Source organism: Gracilinanus agilis, chromosome 6, assembly GCF_016433145.1.
Source record: "Gracilinanus agilis isolate LMUSP501 chromosome 6, AgileGrace, whole genome shotgun sequence".
NCBI lineage: Eukaryota > Metazoa > Chordata > Mammalia > Didelphimorphia > Didelphidae > Gracilinanus > Gracilinanus agilis.
In genome coordinates, this window is record NC_058135.1 from 292,143,145 (window position 1) to 292,165,229 (window position 22,085).

Consider the following 22,085-nt stretch of genomic DNA (forward strand, 5'->3'; position numbering starts at 1 on the left):
CGGGCCGGGGCCGGACCATGGAGGTGCTGCTGACGCTGCTGGCCCTCTGCAGCCCCTGGGCTCGGGCGGGAGGTGAGTGAGCGCCGGGTGCTTTGTCTCCCGGGGACCGAGCTGGCTGGGGCCTGGCCGGCGGGGCCGGAGTGCTGGGCAGCGCAGTCGGCCGGGGGCCAGGGGGCGGCGGGGCCCTCGGGGCGTCCCCCGAGGCCCGCAGTCACTTTGGGAGGGAGGGCTGCCCAGGCGCCGAGACAATAGAACTTTGGTGGGACCTGCTCCGCGGCTGGACGGCCGGCCTGCTGCCGGGAGAGGGAGCTGGGGGCGGGGGCAGCGCGATCGGGCAACTTTCGGGCAGGAGCCGGGCCCAGGAGTTGGCTCGCGGCGGTCCCGGAGCCCTCGCGGGGGAAGGGGGGAGACGGGACAGGAGGGGGCGGCCAGAGAACGCAGACTCGGGCTCCCCCCCACGCACTCTGCGCCCGTCCCCTGCCCGTCCCCCCCTCCCCGCGGTTCCCAAGTGGGGCTTTCCGGGCCCTTTGTCTGGAGGTCCCAGCCTCCTCCCCACTCTGGCCCCGGGAGGCCGCCGCGGGACCTCTCCCCTCCCCACGGGCTGGGAGCCAGGGGCGCACCCCGAGGAGCACAGGAAGGGTGCCTGGAAAGGCGCAGAGCAGCCCGGCAGCCCGCTGGCTGCCACCTGTGGAGGATTCGGGCCGGCCCAGGTGGTGCCCGGCCCAGGGCCCCCCCCCCCCATGCCTCCCCCTCTCCGGGCTGCGGAGCCCAGCGTCCCCTGCCTCACCCGGCCTGTAGCCCTGCCCGATAGTCGCCCAACCCCCTTTGTTGTACTCTTGTACTCTGGCTTTTGTGGCCCTGAAAGGTGTGCTCCGAGGGCAGGAGGGCAGCAGGGCAGCAGGGCAGCGGCAGCCCCCAGACGAGCCTCTGACATCCTGGTTGGAGGGGGGCAGGGATGTGACTTTGGGGCTTGGACTCAGGAAGGGCGGTCACCGCTCTGGGTGCCGGCCCCCTCCTTGGCCTTGGGGTGCTCCCTGTGGCCCTCCTTGGTCTCGGCCAGGGTCCTGCCGCCCCCACCTGACCCCTTTGTGGGGGAGGGCTTGCAGGGAGAGGGCAGTGTGCCCTGCTGGCTCCTAGCCTTTGCATGGGGCAGTTGGCTCTCCCTTGGGGTTTTGGGGGGCCCTTTGTAAGGCTGCTCTTCTGGCTCGGCTTCCCAGTTTAACCGAAATTTCTGTACCTGGAAAATCGAGGGGGCTCACCTGTGGCTTCCCCCAGATCTTCATGAGGCCCCAAGAGCTGGGGCTGCTGGGGATTCCCATTCTGGGAATGGGGGGAGCCAAGGCCAAGCCCTGGAGTCCAGCCTGGGGACACCTTGGACCCACGGAGGACCCTCACTTTTTCTCCATGAGGATTTTGTGGCTGTTTTCTTGTGCTGGTCATTCGGTGAGAGAGGCTTGCAAGCACCTACTGTGTGCCGGGCACCTTGCAGGGACAACGAGCCATTGCCACGCAGACCTCATTGTTCCGTTGTGCCAGTTCTCCGTGATCCCACAGGGGGGCAAGGGGGGGGCTTTCTTGGCAGAGATGCTGGAGCTGTTGGCCATTTCCTTCTCCAGCTCATTTTATAGTTGAGGAAACTGAGGCAAACAGGGTGAAGTGACTTACCCAGAGTCACACTGCTAGTAAATGTCTGAGGCTGGATTGGAACTCAGGTCCTACTGACTCCAAGTCCAGTGCTCTAACTACCGGGCCACCTCCTTGCCTCTATCACACAGAAACCAGGAGTTTGAACCCATGTCCTTAGATTCCAGAGCCAGCACTCTTTCTCCTATATCTGTTGCCTTCTTTATGGCCTCAGTTTGCAGTCTCTAAATTGGGGACAATTATTCCCCGTGGTACAGGGCAGGCAGGCAAAAAGCCTTTATTAGGCCCAGAGGAGGCAGCTAAGTGGCTTGGCCTGCAGTCAGGAAGGCCTGGGTTCAAATGTGACCTGAGACACTTAGTACCCAGGTGACCCTTGGCAAGTCACTTAACCTGTTTGCCTTAATTCACTGGAGAAGGAAATAGCAAACCTTTGCCAAGAAACGCCGCGGACAGCACAGTTCCTGCACATTAAAGAGCTGGACGGTCCCACTGTGTGCCAGCTACTGCCCTGGGTAATGGGGAGCAGAAGGAAGCCAGAAGAAAACCCCTGCCTCAGTTTACACCCCAAAGTGGGGAGACCAGACAGGAAAGACCAGAAAGGAGGGGAGGCAGGGAGCGTTTTGCACACCAGCTGCCTTGGGTAAACTTTGACCTGCCATTATTTTTTCTGAAGAAGCACTTTTGAATTTGCCAAATGAGCTTCCCCTTGGGCTTGTGAAGTGGGCGCTCTCGTGATTGCTGGCTCCTTCTTATGGAGGTTCCTGCCAGAAAGGCAGGATCTGAATCCGAGTCTTCCTGACCTGGAGTCCCCGAATCTCTCTACTAGTCCATACAGGATGTGGGAGGCAGAGGCCTTGGGCTACCTCCTGGCTGTGCCACTTGGGATTGTATGACCCTGGGTGAGTCCCTTCCCTTCTCTGGGCCTCAGTTTCCCCATCTGTCTCGAGGATGACAGAGTTGGCCTCCGAGGTCCTTCCAGGTCTCAGTCTCATCTATCCTTGGGGCTCAGAAGAACTGCCTTCTCTTCCTGGTTTCCTTATTATCACATTTACTTTAGAGAAGGAAATCCATTGTTCAGAGCCTCAGCCTTCTCATCTATAAAAGGGGATGGTAATAGCCGGCACTCCCCAATTCACGATGGTTTTGTAAAAAGACTTTGGGAGCTGTTTACTGCCTGTTCCAAAGTCCTGGGCGCAGGTGATGTGATTGGAGCCTTCCTTGGGTCAGCGCTGGGGCTTTGTTCTGATCCGGCATGTTCTGTCTCTAGCCTCCAGACCTTTGCCCTGGCTGCCCCTTCCTCACCTCCCCTTCTTGGAATTCCCAGCTCCTTCCCAGGCTCAGCGCAGCCGCTAGGTCTTATCTGGAGCCTCCCTGCCTCCAGCGATGCTCCCTGCCCGCCACCATCCCAACAGCGGCCTGTTTGTCTCCGGCTTCGGCAGGACCGAGGTTCCGGGAGGCCAGAGACACTTGGCTTTCAGTCCGGCGTCCTCAGGGAGGGCTGGAGAAATGCTTAGCCGATGGACTGCTGAGGACAGAACAAGGGGGTCCGAGATGTTGAGCCGGCCAGGACCCGGCAGGCCACCGAGCCCGACACTCCCTCATTCCTTCTGGTGATTGTCGTTGTTTGGGGTTCTTGGCAGAGATCCTGGAGAGGTTTGTCATTTCCTTCTCCGGCCCCTTTGGCGGAGGAGGAGACTGAGGCAAAGAGGGTGAAGTGACCTGCCCAAGGTCACCCGGCTAGGAAGGGTCCGAGGCTGGTTTTGAACTCTGGAAGAAGAATCTTTGTGACTCCAGGCTGGGCACTCTGTCCTCTGGTTTGCTCACAGGGAAGCCGAGAGGGAGAGGAATGGGCTAGCCGTCCTGCCAAGGGCCCACGGGGAGTGGGCAGTGGCAGTGAGGTAGACTCCTTTGCATGTGCTGACGGGCAACCTCTTAACAGGAGAGAACAACCTGAACACGGGCCCCGAACACCAGTTTAAAGAGAAAACGAAGAGAGGGGAGAAAATGGGCGCTGATGGTGCCAGGAGGGGGTGAAGGGGGAGAGCCACGTCCAAACCCTGTACGCTTACAGATAGAAAATGTGCCAAGCTGCTTCTTCGAGCCAGCCCAAGGCTGGCCGGGGCCTGACAGGAAGTGCTAGGAGGCCTCGTGCCAGGCTGGACCACAGGGGAGAGGCAAGAGCCAGCCCAAATTCCACCCTTTGGACCACTCGGTGCCCAGAGATGCCTGAAATGTCAGCAGAAAATGAATTCAAGGCCTGGACTTGTGCTTAAAGGAATGGCACTTTGGCCACTGTGCCTGGGGGAGAGACAGGAGAGGGAGAGAGGCTTGTGACTGGGAGAGCCCTGGGGCAGCAGCAAAGGGGTCCCCCAGGCTTCCAGCCTCCTCTCTGCTTCTCTGAGGGACTTGGGATGAGCCATGTCATTTTTTCTGATCGGTGGGCATGATTTTGTTCAGCCTTTTCAGTCGTGTCTGACCCTTTTGGGGGTTTCTTGGCAGAGATTCTGCATTTCCTTCTCCAGCTCATTTTCCAGATGAGGAAACTGAGGCAGACGGGGTAAAGTGACTTGCCCAGGGTCATGCAGCTAGAAAGGGCAGTCTCGTGGGCCTGCTTTACCTCCCTCAGTCACCTGTTTCTCTCTGAGGTTCATCCTCTGGGCTCTTAACTGGTCTTTCCACCTTTGGGTGTTTCTCCCTGAGGCAGTGTGGGCCTCGGTAGTGCGGCCACTTTGGGCAAGTGACTTAATCTGAGAACTCCTGGGCATCCCTCTCTGTTAAATGGGGATAATAACAGCTCCGGTCTTGATCTAGAGAGTGACTCAGAAGATCAAGGGGATGGAGTCTATCGAGTCAGCAAGCATTTATGATGTGCCTACTGTGTGCCAGGTGCTGAGCCAAGCAAAAAGTAGGAGGAGAACCGTGGTAGGTGCCCTTTGTTGTGGTCATGGTTCAGGGTGTCTGACTTCTGCGACCCCATTTGGGATTTTCTTGGCAGAGATACTGGAGTGGTTGGCCCTGTCCTTCTCCAGCTTATTTTTCAGATGAGGAAACTGAGGCAAATAGGACTGGGTGACTTGTCCAGGGTCACATCTAGGAAGTGTCTGAGACCAGATTTGAACTCAGGAAGAAGAAACTTTCTGACGTCAGCCCTGGCACTCTCTCCACCGTGCTATCTCGGTGCTCCTGTAGGTCTTGGGTGGGAAAAGGAACCTTTAAGGCCTTCTAGCCCAACCCCCTCCTTTTAAAAAGGAGGGATCTGAGACCCACTTTTATACACACAGTGGCAAATTCCACACTTTTTCTGTGGTGTCTTCCATTAGGTTCGCTCCAAATTCCTACACTCTCTGTGTATTACTAGGGAGAAAAGTGTCATTTAGAATGGGGTCCTGCTGGGGGAAGTGCCTTCTGCATCCTCAAGGAGGGAATGGCATTCACTTGGTTTGGGGCTGTACGTTAGAGCCCTCGGTCCTCCTCACCTTCTGGTCTGGGCCCAGTTCCTCTAGCCATGAGTGCATCCTCTCTAGCCAAGGCTTCTGGAGATGCTGAAGACTCGACCTGATGGTAAATGGCCATCATCTGCCTTAAAAAAAAAAAAATTCCATGACAGTCTACAAATAGCTCAAATAAAATCCTTCTTTCTGGCAGAAATAGTCCCTGCTCTCCAGCCCCAGTCATGAGCTAATCTGTTAGGAGGGAGAATTTCTTTTTGTAATTTAGCTGGATAAATTTAGGCTCCTTAGTGGTTTAAGAGAATTATGTTGCAACTGAAAAGATCTGGGATTTCATGGGTGTGGGCATTCCCTCTCCTGTTAATAATAACCTCAGCAGGCTTTTGTACATGGATTCATGGGCTACCGTGGCCAAAAAAAAATCATCCCTGTGTGGCCGGTGGGGTGGACCCTCCTTCCTGACCCTAGCCGGGCCGACCCCCGGGTGGCCGTCCCAGAGGATCGGCTTCCAGGCTGGAGGAGGCCAGCTCTGGCTGCCTGAGCTCAGGCTGCTCAGGTAGAGCCTTGGAGAACTTCTTCCCCGCCAGGAGAGGGACTCCCAAAGGAGGGAAATAACCCCAACCAGTTTTCTGGTTCTTTAAAGTTCCCAACATTCTCTAAACCCAATCTCTCATTTGGAACTCACAGCAGCACCCTCCCCGCCGTCCCCAGGCTAGCCACTGCTGGTGTCCTTCTCCCCATTTTACAGTTAAAGGAACTGAGGCACAGAGATGAAGTGTCTTGGCCATGGTTGCAGTCTATAAGGCAGAGGCAGTATTTGAATTCAGGGTTTCCTGAGACCAAATTCAGTCTAAGTATAGATTAGATGTCATAAATAATAATAATAATAATAATAATAATAATAATAATAATAATAATAATAGAGCTGACCTTTATATAGTGCTTCGTATGTGCCAAGGCACTGGGATAACTGCTTTAAAAATATCTTATTTAAGTCTCTCAGCAACCCTGGGAGATGCTATTATTATATTGAGGGAAATTGAGGGAGACAGAGGCAAAATGACTTGCCCAGGATCACACAAGTCAGAGGTGTCTGAGGCTGTCCTTGAACTCAGGTCTTCCTAACTCCAGGCCAGTCCTCTATCCATTGGGCCACCCAGCTGCTCTCCCTCCCTCTCTCTCTTCTCTCCCCCATCTCTCTCTGTCTCTGTCTCTCTCCTTCTCCCTTCTTCCCTCCTTCCCTCCTTGTCTCTCTCTCTCTCTGTCTTTCTCTCTCCCTCCCTCCCTCTGTCTCTGTCTCTCACTCTGTCTCTCTCCTTCTCCCTTCTTCCCTCCTTGTCTCTCTCTGTCTCTGTCTCTGTCTTTCTCTGTCTCTCTGTCTTTCTCCCTCTGTCTCTCACTCTCTGTCTCTGTCTCTGTCTCTGTCTCTGTCTCTGTCTCTGTCTCTCCCTCTCTCTCCCTATCTATAACTACCCATCCTATTTACTTCTCTACATTTCTTTCTCTATTTCCATCAGTCTCTCCCCTGTCTATCTCTCTCCCTCTGGCCTTCCTTGTAATGGAAATGCCTTCAGGACAGGGACCTCCTCCCTCCCTCCCTGTCTCTGTCTCTGTCTTTGGCTCTGTCTCTGTCTCAATAGCCCTCGCACTGAGCCTGGCACAGAGCGGCCCATTTCCCATCTGGAAAATAAAAGTTGGCCTTAGCCAGATGACTTCTGAGGCTGGAAATGCCGTGATCGGGGCGTCCTTATCAGCTGGGGATCATCTGAAGGTGCCGCCTGGCAGGCCCCCTCTCCGGCCCTCCTGGCCGCAGCCCCACTCTCAGCCCTTCTCTCCCAGGCAGACGGGGCTTTGCTCAGCGCCCGAGTCCGTATCTGTGCGGGGAATGGCGAGACGAGGGCCCCGGGGAGCCTCGATTCCTGGCCGTTTGCTTAGACTGGCATTTGAGGCTTCTGCCTGACTTCCCCATTGACGGGCCCACCAGAAAGTTCTGCCCCCCCCAGACGGGCCTCTTTGTTGTCGGCGGGGCTGGAGGCCAGATGGTAGAGGCGCTGTCTCGGGCAGGCCTGGAGATCTCAAAGCACAGGCTGGCAGGCCCTTCCCGGGGAGTTCCAGAGTCCGCCGCAGTGCCAGGAGAAGGCGGGGATGGCCGGGAGGGGATGGCTGGGGTCCTCGACGTCCCCTGGAAGAAGGATCAGCCTCGTTCGCCTCGTCCCTGAGGCCCAAGGTGGGAGCCGCTGGTGGTTTCAGAGCGGTCAGTGTAGGCCGAGGTCTGGGAAACCATGATGGAGGGTCTCAGGTTCAAGTTGAAAAGGATCCCTCCAGGCTGGGGCTTGTTCAGTCATTTCCGCCATGTCTGACTGTTGGGGTCCCATTTTGGTTTTCTTGGCAGTTATCAGAAGGATCGGCCATTTCTTTATCTGCTTGATTGGGCAGATGAGGAAACCGAGGCAAACAGGGTCTAGGCCAGACCATGCCGCCAAAGTGTTCGAGGTTAGATTCGAACTCGGATCTTCCTGACTCTAGGCCTCGCAGGCCATCTCCTGCAACCTGTCTGCCCACATATTGACTCAGAAAACCCCAAATTAGCGTTCTCTGTGTCCTACCCGGTTTTTGTTTATTTGGTTAACATTTCCCAGGGATGCTTTCTTCTGGCTGGACGCCTCTCTCTGTTCCAGAGTGAGAGGGGGCTCTCCTGGGAGGCCTTGGAGCGGGCAGGAAGCCCACTTGGAAGCCCCTTTGTCAAGGGGAGGTTATTTTGTTGTGGATTGGACAAGCTGTCCCGTGAGGGCCTCACGAGCCCCTTCATGTGTTGGCAGACACGTTTCTGAAAAGGACAAGAGAAAGCCAAGCCCTTGTTGGGGGGGCAGTGAACCCCTCCGCTTTGGGGGAGGCTGGTCCTCTACTAGGGGGTCTCGGGGCGCAGGCGGAGCTTTGACCCCTTCCCTGGCAGAGCTCGGCTGTCCTGGCACCCCAAGTGGAACTGGAGACTGGCGCGCTGACCAAGTGCTAATAAAGGCTCGTTTTCTCAGGTGGATGCACCTGGCACACAGTGGGCTCATAATCAGTGTTTTCTGAGGGGCAAACCAAGTCCTGCTCCCCCTCCAGCCCCCAGAAGCCGCCTGTTTTCCCCGGGAGCCAGGTGGGCTCCCTGCCTCCCTCCCTGCCCAAGGCTGCCCCTGCCCCTGGTCACACTCGTTATCACTTAATTGTTCTTTCCTGAAGCTTTTACTGTGTTGACTTAGCCAAGAGCGGGGCCTCCAGGGGCCGTCCCTGGGCAGAGGGAGGCAGAGGGAGGCCTCCATCCACCGTCCTGGAGGAGGGCCGCCCTGATGACGCTGGCTCTTCTGCTCTGCTGCCTGTCTTCAGCTCCGGGGCCTGGTGCGGATGTCCTCCTGCCCAGGCCTGGCTCCGAACCGCCGGGCTGAGGTCCTCAGGCAGGGCCTGAGCTCTCAGGCCTCGTTCTTGGGGCTGTTCAGGCAGCAGAATTGTAAACCCCAACCCAGGAAGCGTGTGGTTATGGGGTTACCCAGGACTTTTCCTGTTGGGGGAAGCCAGTGAGCTCTCCTGAATTATTTCAGGCAGTGACTGGGCTCTTGTTGCTGAGTGTGGAAAACATGTGGGCCCGGGAGCAGGGGGCCTGGGTTCTGGGGCCTGCCCGGCCCCTCGTTAACCACCTCTGCTGCTACCGTACGGAGGGCCCGGGCAGATCCCCAGCCCTCTCTGGGCAGCCCCTCGGCCGCTTCAGCAGAAGGAAACGCCTCCTGGACCCTTGGGGTTCATTTCCAAAGAGAGAGGCCAAAAGCAGCCCAGAATGACTTCCTGCTGTTCCCTTCCCCCCCGGAGGACTGGGAAGGGCTCTGGTCAGTGCTGTAAACGTCCTGCTGGCTCCCCCCCAGGCCTGGGAAATGGGGAGTTGCAAACAGGGGGGCCTGGAAGTGGGGAATTGAAAACAGGGGGGACCTGCAGGCGGGGGGCCTGCAAGTAGGGGGACCTAGAAGTGGGGAGCTGCAGGCAGGGGAGCCTGGAAGTGGTGCCAGCAGGTAGCGTCAGTGACTAAAATCTTAGATCTCGACTGAGAGGCCTCAGAATGCATCTTGGGCCATGTTTGACAGATCAAGGGTCTGCCCAGCAGTCGCAGCCTCTCCCGTTGCTAGGGACCTGAATAAGATCTCTTGATGTTAACCCCGACGGGGATCGGTCCAGCTTTGCTGGAAGACCCCCAGGGAGGAAGCCCAGCACCTCCTGGGGCAGCCACTTGTCACTTTGGGACAGAACAGCTCCTCTGAGGGTTAGGAAGTTCTTCCTGACTTCTAGCCTCTGTGTGCCTGTCTGGAGCTTCTGCCCATTGCTCTCGGTGCCAGGCCTCATTAGTTGTACTCTGTCCTGGGGGGAGCTGGGTGGATAGAGAACCAGGCCTAGAGATGGGAAATCTGGGGTTCCAATCTGGCTTCAGACACTTCCTAGCTGGGTGATCCTGGGTGAGTCACTTAACCCCCGCGTCCAGCCCCGACCTCTCTTTTGCCTTGGAACCAAAATGCATTCTAAGGTGGACAGTAAGGCCCCCCCCCCCCCGAAAAAAGGGATTTCTTTTTTTCCAGGCCAAGAAAAAAATCTGCCTTTCTTATTATCTAAGCACAGTTTTGTTCTCATAAATCGCGCCGTGAGGGAGCCTCCCCCACAGTCAGCAGAGGCTCGAGGGACTGAACTCCTTAGTCTAAGAGGGATTTCATGAAGGAGTTCTTGGGTTGTGGGTCAGAACGGCCCAGGGAGCCGCTTCTTCTTGCCTTGGGTCCAACACAGAGGAGAGCGCCCAGACGAGGAGCCACGCTCAGATGGGCCTCCAGCGAGCATCCTTGCCTCAGTTTCCTCATCTGTAAAGAAGGCGCCGTCATCCCTGTACTTTCCTGCTCTTGGGGCGGTGGGGAGGCCCAGGGACCCGTCAGAGCCGGGAGGAGGCGGGAGCCGGGCCGTCTGATGACCTTTGGGGAGGCCGGAGCCCAGGACAGACGGGAGTCTCGTGGAGAGCCGGGCTCTTGGCGAGCCGAGGTTTCTGGGAGTCTCACGCTAAATAAACAACAGATTTGGGAGCGTTGCATAATTTGAGCCCGGCCTTTACCCAACAGCAAACATTGTGAGAAGAGTGTGGTCGAGTATGGAATGGAAATGTGGAAGCCAAGCCAGTGGAGAATCTCCAAAGCCAAACATTTCATGCATTTTTGTGTGTGCGTGCGTGTGCGTGTGCGTGTGCGTGTGCTCGCGCCCTGGAGGGCATCTCCTTGTTTAGGAATTTACAGAAGTTGTCCTGCAGCTGAGAAAAGAAAAAGCCGTGGGAAGGCTGCATGGACGTTCTTCATAGAGAACGGGGACCCCGGGTGTGCCCCGAGAGGTAACGGGTCACAGAATGAGCCTGTCTGCAGTCAGGAAGAGCTGAATTAAAATCTGGCCTCGAACACTCACCAGCGGTGTGACCCTGGATGAGTCACTTCACCTCGCTCAGCCTCAGTTTTCTCAACTGTAGAATGGCTATAAACATAGCAAATGGATCTAAAATAGCACCAACCTCCAGTGAGATGCTATTTGTAAAAAAGGCGCTTAGCAGATTTAAACCCAGGACTTCCTCTCTTGGTCCAGCTTGCCATCCCCTGAGCCACCCAAACTGCCCCATAGAAAATACTAAAGAAAAAGAAAAAAAAAAAAAAAAAGGAAAGAGCATGTGAGCCAAAGGAGGGAGCTGGCCAAGAGGAGCTTCATCAGCGTTGACTGATTGCTAGCTAGAGACCCGAGTTCACATCCTGCCCCTTCCCCCGTGGGTGACCGCTGGCATTTGCTTTCACAGTGGTCATTTTCTCATCAGTAAGGTGGGAACAGTACTTCTGCCCTCCAAGTTCTGCCTCCCAGCCTGCTTTGGGGATCCATCAGTTAGCCTTTCTTTCTTTCTTTCTTTCTTTCTTTCTTTCTTTCTTTCTTTCTTTCTTTCTTTCTTTCTTTCTTTCTTTCTTTCTTTCTTTCTTCATTTAATTTAATTTTATTTTTTAGAAAAATGTTTTCCATGGTTCCATGTTTCATGTTCTTACTCCCCCCTGCCAGTAGCTGATGTGCATTTCCACTGGTTTCTTCATGTGCCATCGATCAAGACCTATTTCCATATTATTGATAGTTCAGCCAGCATTTCTTGAGCAGCACCTACTGTGTGCCAGGGAAAGGCAAAACAGTTCTCATCTCCCAGGAGGTTTCATTCTGACGGAGGAGGCAGCGTGGGTGAATCGGGACATACCAGTAGATGGGAGGCGATCTCAGAGGGCAAAGGACAGCGCTTGGGGGCTCCAGGAGGAACCTCTTGGGTCTGAGCTGAGTCTTACAGAAAACCCAGAGCTCTAAGAGTGAGAGATGGAGAGAAGCAGCATCCTGGGCACAGGGAACAGCTAGGACAAAGGCAGAGAGGCGGGAAATAGAATGTTGTGTGGACAGAAAGCAAAGGAGGCCCCGTATGGTTGGATCATAGCATGAGTAGGAGGAGTAGAATGGGAGAAGATTGAAAAGAGAGGAAGGGCTTTAAATGGCTAAAAGGAATGTATCTTTGATCCTGGAGGTACTAGTGAGCTACTGCAGTTTGTTGGGTGAGGGAAAAGAGTCCAATGTAGCCACCCCGAGCTTTGGGGCAGCTCTCTGGAAGATGTGATGGAAGCAGGAGGGAGCTGGGTCTGTGAGACTGATTAGGAGGCTACTTCCATGGTCCGGAGGAGAAGTCAGGAGGTGAAAGGTGGGTGAGCCAGAGGGAGAGAGAAGGGGATTGGCCCATAGATAGTGTAGAGACAGGAATGACAAGATTTAGCAGCGAAACTGGAGGAGGGGGATGAGGGGGAAGGGGAATTTCTAGGATGACATTCAGGTTTGGAGCTCGGATCCCTGGGAAGGAGTTTGTGCCCTTGCTGGAAATAGCCAAGTTTGGGAGAGGGGGAGGGTCTGCGAGATGGAATACCCACGAGTTTTGTTCTGGATTTTTCTCTGTTTCTGCCTCTGTCTCTGTCTCTCTCTTCCTCCTTCCTCTCTCTGTCTGTCTCTGCTGACGCCTCTCTTCCTCCTCTCTGTCCCTCTGTCTCTGCCTCTGTCTCTCTTCCTCCTTCTCTCTCCCTTCTACTGTCTGTTTCTTTCTGTCTCTCTCTCCCTCTCTGTCTGTCTCTGTCTCTGTCTCCATGTCTCTCTCCCCCTCACTTTGGCCTCCCAGAGCCTCAGTTTCCCCATCTTTAAAATGAGGTGTCCGTACCGCGGCTGCAGCGCCCGCCTCTTGGAGTGGTTGTAGGGACAAGCTGAGATCATAGATGGAGGCTTTCAAACCTGTAAACCCACGCAAGCGTCAGCTTGCCGTTGTTATTGTTGGACGCTCCGCCTGGCGCTGGCAGCCTCTCCTGCCTCGGCTGCTGGAGCATCCTTCCCTCGGGGCCTCCCCTCTCTCTAGCGCTTGGACGATGCCCTGGGCATTCCCACACGGACCATTGTCCTGCTTCCTTTTCCTCTGTGTGCTCCGGGCCGGCGTGATAAGGGCAGGCCGGCCTGTTTGGACAGGTGGGCCGGAGGATGTCGCCTCCGAAACCTTTGCACGGGTCAGCAGATTGGACCGGAGGAGGCCTGACGGGTTCAGTTTGCTCCTCGCTGCCGGTGACCCGGGGCTGCCTTCAAAGGGTCTGAAGGAGCAGCAGCGGCGGCCATGGCAGCGTTTGGAACTCTCAGGGGCTCCCTGCCGGATGCGGTTTTCCGAGCCCTGCAAAGGGCCGCCTGGGCACTCGGCTGCGTTAAGGAACAACGAGCAACCTCATTCCCAAAGCCGAGGCGATTCCGCCGTGGCAGAGGGAAATGGGGGCTGGAAGAGGCTTCAGCAGCCCATCTCCAACCCGGCTTTGTTCTTAGCCAGGGCTGTGTGTGTCTGCTCTAGTCCGAGCAAGCTGTGGAGCCGAGATTCGAACCCAGGGCCTGTGACTCCAAATCTAGGGCTCTTCTGGCTGCTGCGGGTCTTTCTAACCTAATCATACGTTACTAAATCCCAGGATTGCTGGGACAGGAGGGACCCAAGAGGTGGAGTGAAGCCATTTTCTTCGGCAGCTGGTCAAAGCAGGCAGCATCTGACCCTTTTGAAAAGTCTCCAGTGAGTTTGATTTCTGGCTCCTCTTGTGACACAGGTCAAGTCCTCTCCCCTCAGTACAACAAAGGGGAGACGGTGCTGGCTGGCCTCTGAGGGCGAGCTGGGATCCCAGGGTGTGCCCCACTCCGAGACAGCTCCCATCTTCGGGGAGCTCCCCCTTCCCCTGGCCCCAGCTTTGCCTCCTTCATTGTTCCTGGTTCTGCTCTCTGGGGCCAAATGGAACACACCCTGGCCCTCTCTGGAGCGGGGCTCCACCCAGACTTGAGCACGGCCTCCCCAGACAGCCCCTCCGAGGCTTCTCTTCTTCAGAGTGGGCGCCCCCTTTTCTCCACCTCCTTCTCGTCCAGGCTGGTCTCTAGCCCCGTCCTCATCACTGACCTGTTCCCTCTTAGAGCAGCTTCTGCCTGTCTGAAGTAGTGGTGGCTCATCTGTCTCTGTCTGTCTGTCTGTTTCCATCTCTCTGTCTCTGTCTATCTCTGTTTCTCTCTCTTTCCTCCCTTTCTGTCTCTGTCTCTATCTGTTTCTCTCCCCTCAGTCTCTCTCTTTCTCTCTTCCTTCTCTCTCTCTTCCCTTTCCTCTTTCCCTCTTTCTCTCTCAGTCTCCCTGTCTGTCTGTCTGTCTGTCTGTCTCTTCCCTTTCCTCTTTCCCTCTTTCCCTCTTTGTCTGTCTCTCCTCTCCTCTCTCTCCCCTTTCCTCTTTCCCGCTTTCTCTCTGTCTCTCTGTTTGTCTTTGTCTCTCTCCATCTCCTCCCCCAACACAAGAGCAGCCAGGACTAGACAGTCAGGCTAGACAATAAGTGACTTGCTTAGGGTCACAAAGTTAGGAAGTATCTGAGATTTGAACCCCAGGTCCAGGCCCGGCCCTCTCTCCCCTGTTCTACCTAGCTGCCTGTGTGGCAACACATTTCAATAAAATCTTGGTCTACTTAAGAGCTTTCCTGCTTTGCTCCCATAGTCCCCCCCCACCCCGGTCCCCCCCAGACTGCTGCTGTGGATCGCTTTCTGGTGTCTGCCTCAGATCCCTTCTCAAAGCCATCCTCCATGCTATTGCCAGAGGGATTTCCTCTGTGGATAAAGAGCCAGGCTTAGAGCTGGGAGGTCCTGGGTTCAAATGTGACTTCAGACACTTCCTGGCTGAGTGACCCTGGGCAAGTCACTTAACCCCCCTCTGCCTAGCCCCTCCTATTCTTCTGTCCTGTAACGGATACAGAAGGTGAGGGTTAAGAAAAGAAAAATACGGTCACCCCAATGCTCATGAGCCCCAGGGCCTCTAGGAGCGACTATAAGTTCCTGTCTGGCCTGTTCCTCCCCTTCACAAACACTGTGGTCTGGCCAACGTCCCCTTCCTTCTGCTCTTCTCTACCCAGAATGCCATCTCTCACCTCCGTGCATTTGCACTGACTCTTCCTCATGCCTGGAATGCCTTTTCCTCCTTGCCCCTCGGCTCAGTCTCAGCATCGCTTCTCCCATGAAGCTTTTCTTGCCCTTGTCCATCCCTGTGCCGGGCCCCCTCCCACAGCCCTGGAGCCGCCCCCCCCCCCGGCCCCTCGCTTGGATCTCGGCTTCCCGGGTGGAGGGACCTCAGAGGCCTCCGAGTTTAGCAGGGAGGAAGCCGCCGTTGAGAGGGGTCAAAGGACCTCTCTCTGGTCACCCGGCGAAGCACTTGGCCGCGGCAGGACTTGAACCCGGATCTTCCTGGCTTCAAGCACCGTCCTTAGCACACGATTTATTCTGTATCGTGTGTGTGCACGTTTGCATGCGTGTCCGTGCGTGTGCCGTCCGGCTGGACCAGCCACCCCAGGGCAGGGCCGGCTCCCATCATGGCGCCTCTTGGGGCTCCCCGATGGCCGTGGCTGCTCTGCGGCCCCCTCGTTGGCTTCGGTGCGACCCTCGTCTCCGGCACCCTCGGAGGACGCGCTTCGGGCCCGTCCGACCCTCCGTGACTCCACGTGGGGTTTTCTCCACGTGGGGGAGAGCCGGGGCTGGCTGCCCATTTCCTTCTTCAGCTCTTTTTCCAGATGTGAATCGGAGGCCCACAGGTCACGCCGAGCCGCCCACTGGGCCACCCGGCCTCCCATTGTGAGGCCTCAGAAGGCTGGGCTTCTCCTTCGAGACCTGCTGCTCGTTGGCTCTGGTCTCGGCCGCGTCCCCCTCCAGGCCTCCGCTGCCTCCTCTGACAAAGAAGCGAGTGGGAGTCGCCGGGCCTCGGAGACCCCGATCTGGGATCCCCTGACCGCGGGGTGGTCAGCCCCGGCGAAGGCTGCTGGCCGAGGGCTTTCCAGCCGAGCCCCCTCGGGCAGGAGGGCCCTGGAGACGCTTCAGCCCTGGGAGAAGCTCGGCTTGGGTTTTGTTTCTGAGAAATGCTTCAAGTGACTTTCCTCGTACCCGGGCCTCCCCCGGCCCTTCCTGGGCCCAACCTACCTGCTTCGCCAAGGCCTGGAGCATGGCTTCTCTTGGCTGCTTCGTGGGGCCGGGCCTGGGCCCTGCCGGCTGGGGCTGGGCCTCCCCCAACCAGGAGGGCCCAGCAAGGCGAGCCCAGGGACACGGAGAGGGCCGGCTTCATTCGGGGGCTTTGGCGCGGGTTCTTCTCCCAGGATCAGAATCTGCCTTCTTTCCTCCGGACACGGTCAGAGAGAGCCGGAGCTGGAGACAAAGGTGGGTTGTGGCCCTCTCCCCGGGGTGCTGCGGCCTCCCTTGGGAGACCCGCCCGTCGAGGCTGCTTCTCTCGTCTCGGCCCTTTGGGCCCCGCCACGTGCCTTCTGTGCTCTTGCAGACTTGGGGAGAAATAAGGTGAATCTTTGAAGCCCTGACGCTCAGGCCCGGGCTGGCCCCGGGGAGAGGCCTGAGAAATGCCAGCCGCCTGCCCGCCTGGGACAGAGGCGACGGGCATTTGGAGACATCCATTTGGCTGCCTCTTTAGGAAGTGGACTTCTCGGCCAGTCGGGTTCTGTTTGCATGAAGTCTCAGAGGTGGAAGGAACCTTGGAGAGAGACTTCTGGTGCCACCCATTTCTGGACAGGAATCCTGGAGGAGTGGCTCCCAGCACTTAGCGCAGGGCCTGGCACACAGTAGGGGCTTAATCAATGCCCTTGGACTTGGCTAGCCACCAGCCTTTGCTTGTGGCCCTCTAGACACTTTTTCCCTCTCTCTAGAGATGGGAAACTTACTGCCTCTTTGGTCAATCTTCCTGCTATCGGAGTCTGGCCCAGATCTGTCCCTCAGTGACTTTCATGCACTGCTCTCCCTGTGTGACTCCCCACGTCCACTTCTCTGGACTTCTGTTCCCCCTATTTTATTTATTCCCTCATTCATTCATTCATTCTCTTATTTATTTACTTGCTCATTCATTCGTCTATCCAGTTATTTATTTGTTTATTCATTCATTCATTCATTCAACCCTTACCTTCCCTCTTGGAGTATTGGCTCCAAGGCAGAAGAGTGGTAAGGTCTAGGCAATGGGGGTCACACAGCTGGGAAGTGTCTGAGGCCAGATTTGGACCTAGGACAGGCTCTCAATCCACTGAGCCACCCAGCTGCTCCCTTCCCCCCTACAATCCCCCTCCCTGTTCCCCCTATTTTATTTATTTTTATTTTTTTTTTAAACCCTTAACTTCTGTATTCTGTATTGGCTCCTTGGTGGAAGAGTGGTAAGGGTGGGCCATGGGGGTCAAGTGACTTGCCCAGGATCACACAGCTGGGAAGTGTCTAAGGCCTCGTCTTGCTGAGCAGCGCTCAGCCCTCATGGTTGATCGTCGTACGGCATTGCTGGCAGGGAGGGCAGTGAGGGTCCTGGTTCCGGAAGAGGCTCCTCTGCCTGCCTCCCAGGTGCTTGGCACGGTGGAGATTACAAATTGGGGACAGCAAGCCCAAAGCAAAGTCCTTCCCGCCTTGGGGATTTCTGCTCTGCTGTCCCTCTTCCTGGGCATTGGAACACTTCCTTTGGCTTCTTCGTCTCCCCAGTGGCTCGACATGAGAGTGTACCTGACAAGATATTCTTCATCAGATCCCCAACTTCTCCAGCCAGGACTCTTCTTACACTCATTAAAAAAACCAAACACGCTTCTGTTCCGTCGGAGAATCAATACTGTGTATCGGTTCCAAGGCAGAAGAGCAGTCAGAGCGAGGCAGTGGGGTTAAGCGATTTGCCCAGGGGCACCAACTTAGGTAGAGTCCATGGTAAAATTTGAACCCAGGACTTCCCCGGCTCTCAATCTACTATTGAGCCACCTAGCTGCCCCCTTATAGTCATTTTTAAAGAAAAAAAAATCCATGACTCCTTTCTGATGATCTCTGGAAGGAGAAGAGGAAACGGCTGTTGTGGGGGCCACTTGGGTGGCTCGCGGCATCGCTGCGGCATCGCTGCGGCTCGTCCTTTGTTCTGCTGCCCTTTTCCCCGGATCTGCCGCAATTCCTATTTTGCCTTTCGTATGATATTCTCAAGAATAGATATCTTTACTCCCTGAGATTTCTCTTCTAAACCTCACCATCATTTCCGAATGTATGCCTTCCTTCTTTCGTCCCCAGGGAGCCATTCCCCGCGACAAAGAAAGAGGGAAAAAGGGGTGAAAGAACTGATAGTAGATGAGCCGAGTCTGACAGACAGGCGGGCAATGAATGGTCTCCACTTGTGCGCCTCCCCGTTGGCAGAGTGGAGGCAGATTCATTTCCCAGCCCTTGTTCTGGGCCAGGCTTGATCCTAACGACTAAACAGGACCCAGCGCAGTTTTTCCTTTCTTCCCATTTCCGTTCTCATCCTCGTCAAGGCCTTTCTCAGTGATGACTCTGCTCCGGGCACTGGGCTAACCTTGTGTGTTGTTTTCTCGGTCCTTCTTCCTGAACTCGGCGTCAGTTCCTAGAAGTCATCCGATGCTTCTCGAAATTCTTCAGTTGTCCTTTCTCCCAGGCTAATATATTCCATATGTTTTCATTGAGTGCATGATTCCTTTCCATTCAGCCATTCCTCAGGGATGGGCATCTCCTTCGTTTCCAGTTCGGTGGGTTGTTGGGTTTTGTTTTTTCAAACAGAGCTGCTAGAAATGTTTTATGAGCCCATTTCCTCTTTCTTTCGTCTCTTCTCAGGGTATAGACTTAGGACTGGGGACTCGGGGTCAAAGGGTGAGCGCCATGCTGCCAGGAATGTCTGGCTATAGAGGGGACCTTTGGGTCTTTGCTCGCTTGCAGTAGGTGTTACTCTATATTCAGTTTACATATAGGCTTTGAGTCGCTTCTGTCTGTGCCTGCTGGCACTGTGCTGAGGGCTAAAGATCTGAAGATGAAAACAATCCGGCCCTGCCTCTAGCAAATGTGTAAACAGGAGTTTTGTCCCCCTGAACCACATTACCCAGAATCCTTTCCTCTTCATCCACCTCCCAGTCCTCACATTTTGTAAATAAGGTGGGTGGAGGCGCTCTCTCTTTTCTGGAGGCTGTGTGTTCCCAGGAAGCTTCTTTTCTTTGCTGAGGTTTTTATTTTCCTTTTGCTTCAAGTTATTTTTAATAAACTTTATAAAATATACTTGGAGTATTTGGATATCAATTTTTAATCTTAAAGAACCCTACATCTGTGCTGGGAACTAGGGGTACAAAGGCAAGAACGAAACCGTCCCTTACTTCAAGAAGCTTATGTTCTGCTCAGTGAATGTGATCACACACACACACACACACACACACACACACACACACACACAGATATACACGCTGAGACATGTAGTGCCAAGTGACAAAGTGCTTTGGAAAAATCAGAGGAAGGAGAGAAGATTTTTAACTCAAGAACAGCAGGGAAAGAAAGGTTCCTGAAAGAGGTAACACCTGAGCTGGCTGTCAAAGGAAGAAGACCCGCATGAGGAGTGAGCTCATTCCAGGCTTGGTTAAGGACCAGCAGTGAGAGATGTCCAGGAAAGAGGGTGGAGGGATGCTAGGTCAGTGTGACAGGAAAATAGAGGCTCTGCATGTGACTAATATGTACTAAGACTGAGAAGGCAGGATGGTACCAAATTGCAAAAGGAATGCGGGGTCTGCCTATATAGAGTTTGTATTTTATCCTAGGGGCAATAGGGAGCTACAGAAGGCTTTTGAGCAAAAAAAGGGACATGATCATATCTGTGCCTGGGGAAGATTATTTTGCCAACTGTTGGAAGAAGGGATTAGAGACTAGAAAGACATTTTTCATTCTTTCTGTTCTTTATTTGCTTGGGAAATAAGTTAGTTCTTAAGAACAGTCATAAGATGGATGCCATTTCTTCCTTCCTTCCTTTCTTTTCTTTCTTTCAAAAAATCCCTTACTTTCCATCTTAGAATCAACATTGTATAGGTTCCACATATATATATGTATAGGTGTATAGGTTTCAGTGCAGGAGAGTGGTAAAGGCTGGGCAATTGGAGTTAAGTGAGTTACCCAGTGTCACCCAGTTTGAAACTGAGGCCAGATTTGAATTCGGGACATTCCACCTCTATGTCTTTCTTACAAACCTCTCATTCCCTGACAGAAAGACCCTCACGGGCTCCCTGTGTAACTCTACAACAAAGACATTTACCACGGGCCAAGCACTGTGCCCTGCACGTGCGAGTTGCAAAGACGAAAATGAAAGGCCCCTGAAGAGTGGATCCAGTCGTGCCGCCCCCCATTCAGCAAACTCCATGCTCGCCAGTGGTTACCGTTCAGAGCCCTCCGTCACCAGCCCCCACCTCCCTTTCCAGCCTTCTTACACCTTAATCCCAACACGCAACTCTTCCATCCTTGGACACTGGCCTCTTGTTTGGTAATGAGGAAGACCCCCCATTTCCCTGCTCTGGACGTTTTCTCTGCCCCCCTCCTGTGCCTGACATGCTCTCCCGCTTCCCCTCAGCTTCCTTCAAGCCCCACCTAACCCCCTCCCCCCTTTTATGGACGCCTTTCCCACCCCCCTTGGTCCTAGCGCGGTCCCTCTGTTCATCATTTCCGTCTGTCCTGCCCAGAGCTCTCGGGTACGTATTTGTTTGCATGCTGTTTCCCTCATTAGACAGTGAGCTCCTCGAAGGCAGGGACCCTCTTTTGCTTCTTCCTGACTCCCGGCTGAGGCCTTGCTTTGTTCTTCACACCGAGCCCACCAGACGGGCTGGGGCCTTCTTCTTGGTCTCTTGTCGTTCGTCATCTTGCTCCGTGTGGCATGGCTGGGCTGTGGCTCGGCTGGCTCTTGCTCTTCTTACGTGACCGGTTCCTCTTTTTTCTAGTGACATCTCTGGTGACACCCTTCGTAGCACTCTCCTCGCACAGTTCATGTGCCACAGCCTGCCCGGAGCCCCCACATGCTGCTCGTTGGCCCTTTGGGTCATATTCAATGTGAATTTCTTGAAAACTGGCACATTCAGTGACTTGGATTCACCCGGCGTGGCCAGGAGATGGACCTTTGGGTCAGGGAGAAGCTCGAGGCGCTGCTCTATTTCCCGATGACCTTCTGGGCTGTGCTCCACTTCCCTGGTAGCTCCGAGCCCCCACTCCGTGCCTCTGTGAGCATCTGTCCCAGGTGCCCGACCCGCTCGGCTCGTCCCCCAGCTCCGTGGCAGTCTGGACTCGGGCATTCTCTGGCTACTTGCAGTGGCGACGTGCTCGTTGTCAGCTTCCTCTCCAGCCTGCCTTCTCTCCAGACCCAGTGACACAACAGATAATGGGGGAAGTCACGGAGCATCTGGGATAAATGAGGATGAATGTCAGCAAATGAAAGAACTCAGGCCAGATCATTAAGTTGTGTAATCAGCTGGGGAAAGGAAAGCTGCAAACAAAGTTAGGAGCCCTGGTCTAGGAAACAGTTTTAGGGCTTGGAGGGACCTGGGAAGTCATCTAGGATAGACCCATCATTTTATAGAAGAGGAAACTGAGGCCCAAAGAACTTGTGACTTGCCCAAGGTCACACAAATAGTTGGGATCAGTCCTCAAATTCATTATACTTCAGGAATGAGGAACAGCTATTGTATGCCTCTGAAAATTAAGGAGAAAGTCAATGAGGAAAAGAGGAATCTGCCAGGGACAATTTATCAGGGCTACTTCGACCGAAACTCAGGATTAAAAGAGCAATCAAAAAACCCCATTTGATTTACTAAGTCTCTCAGCTCCTCTTTTACTCTGTTTACATCATTCGCCCAAATCCCTAGAAGAGTTCAAAGTTCTTGAACCACTAAAGCAGCAGCCAGAGTTTTCCATAGAAATCATTCCGTCTTCCTTTTCCATGGCTCTGCTCAGGCATACCCGGGACGCCCTCCCTTTTCGTTTTTGAGTCTTGTAGCCCCGAGCTTCCTTCAAGGCTTAGCTCAAAGGCCACCTGCCACAGGAGGTCCTCCCCAGGCCCTCCTGGACCCTCGACGTCTCCCCGTCCCCAGCCAGCTCCCTTAGAATTCTCTGTTCTGCACCGAGTACTTTGTATTGACTTATGTGGATACAAGTTGTATCCTTCCAGGAGACCGACAACTCCTGACAGGCAGAGAGTGTTCCGTTTTGCCCTTCGTCTCCAGTGGGCGACCCCCAAGAATGCCCCCCCCCCCCGAGTCTGTGATGAATGCAAGTGGTTGAATTGAATCTACAGCTGGGTGTTCTTGTACAGTGAAACGAGCGGCAAATGTGGCTTTCTCCTTGCGGCTGCTTTCTCCTTGCCAAACGAGAAGGACTCTTGGACGTTGGCTTCTCCTCCTCAGCATCACAGATGCCCCTCGGAGGTACCCACTTGGTGCCTTCAGGGTGATCTTCTCATCCTTGGCATCATGGATGCCCCTCGGAGGTACCCACTTGGTGCCTTCAGGCTTATCTTCTCATCCTTGGCATCACGGATGCCCCACGGAGGTACCCACTTGGTGCCTTCCCAATGGGCACTCCTCGTAACCAGAC

General features: G+C 54.8%; 1 protein-coding gene across 1 annotated transcript in view; it reads left to right on the forward strand.

The window, feature by feature from the left end:
* Positions 1-15: 15 nt before the first annotated feature.
* Positions 16-22,085, forward strand: part of LRP5 (LDL receptor related protein 5) — a 130,889-nt gene continuing 108,819 nt past the window's right edge. The window contains exon 1 of the mRNA XM_044682058.1: positions 16-72. Within this exon, the coding sequence (XP_044537993.1) occupies positions 18-72 (55 nt within the window). The 5' untranslated portion in view covers positions 16-17. The remainder of the gene's footprint in view (positions 73-22,085) is intronic.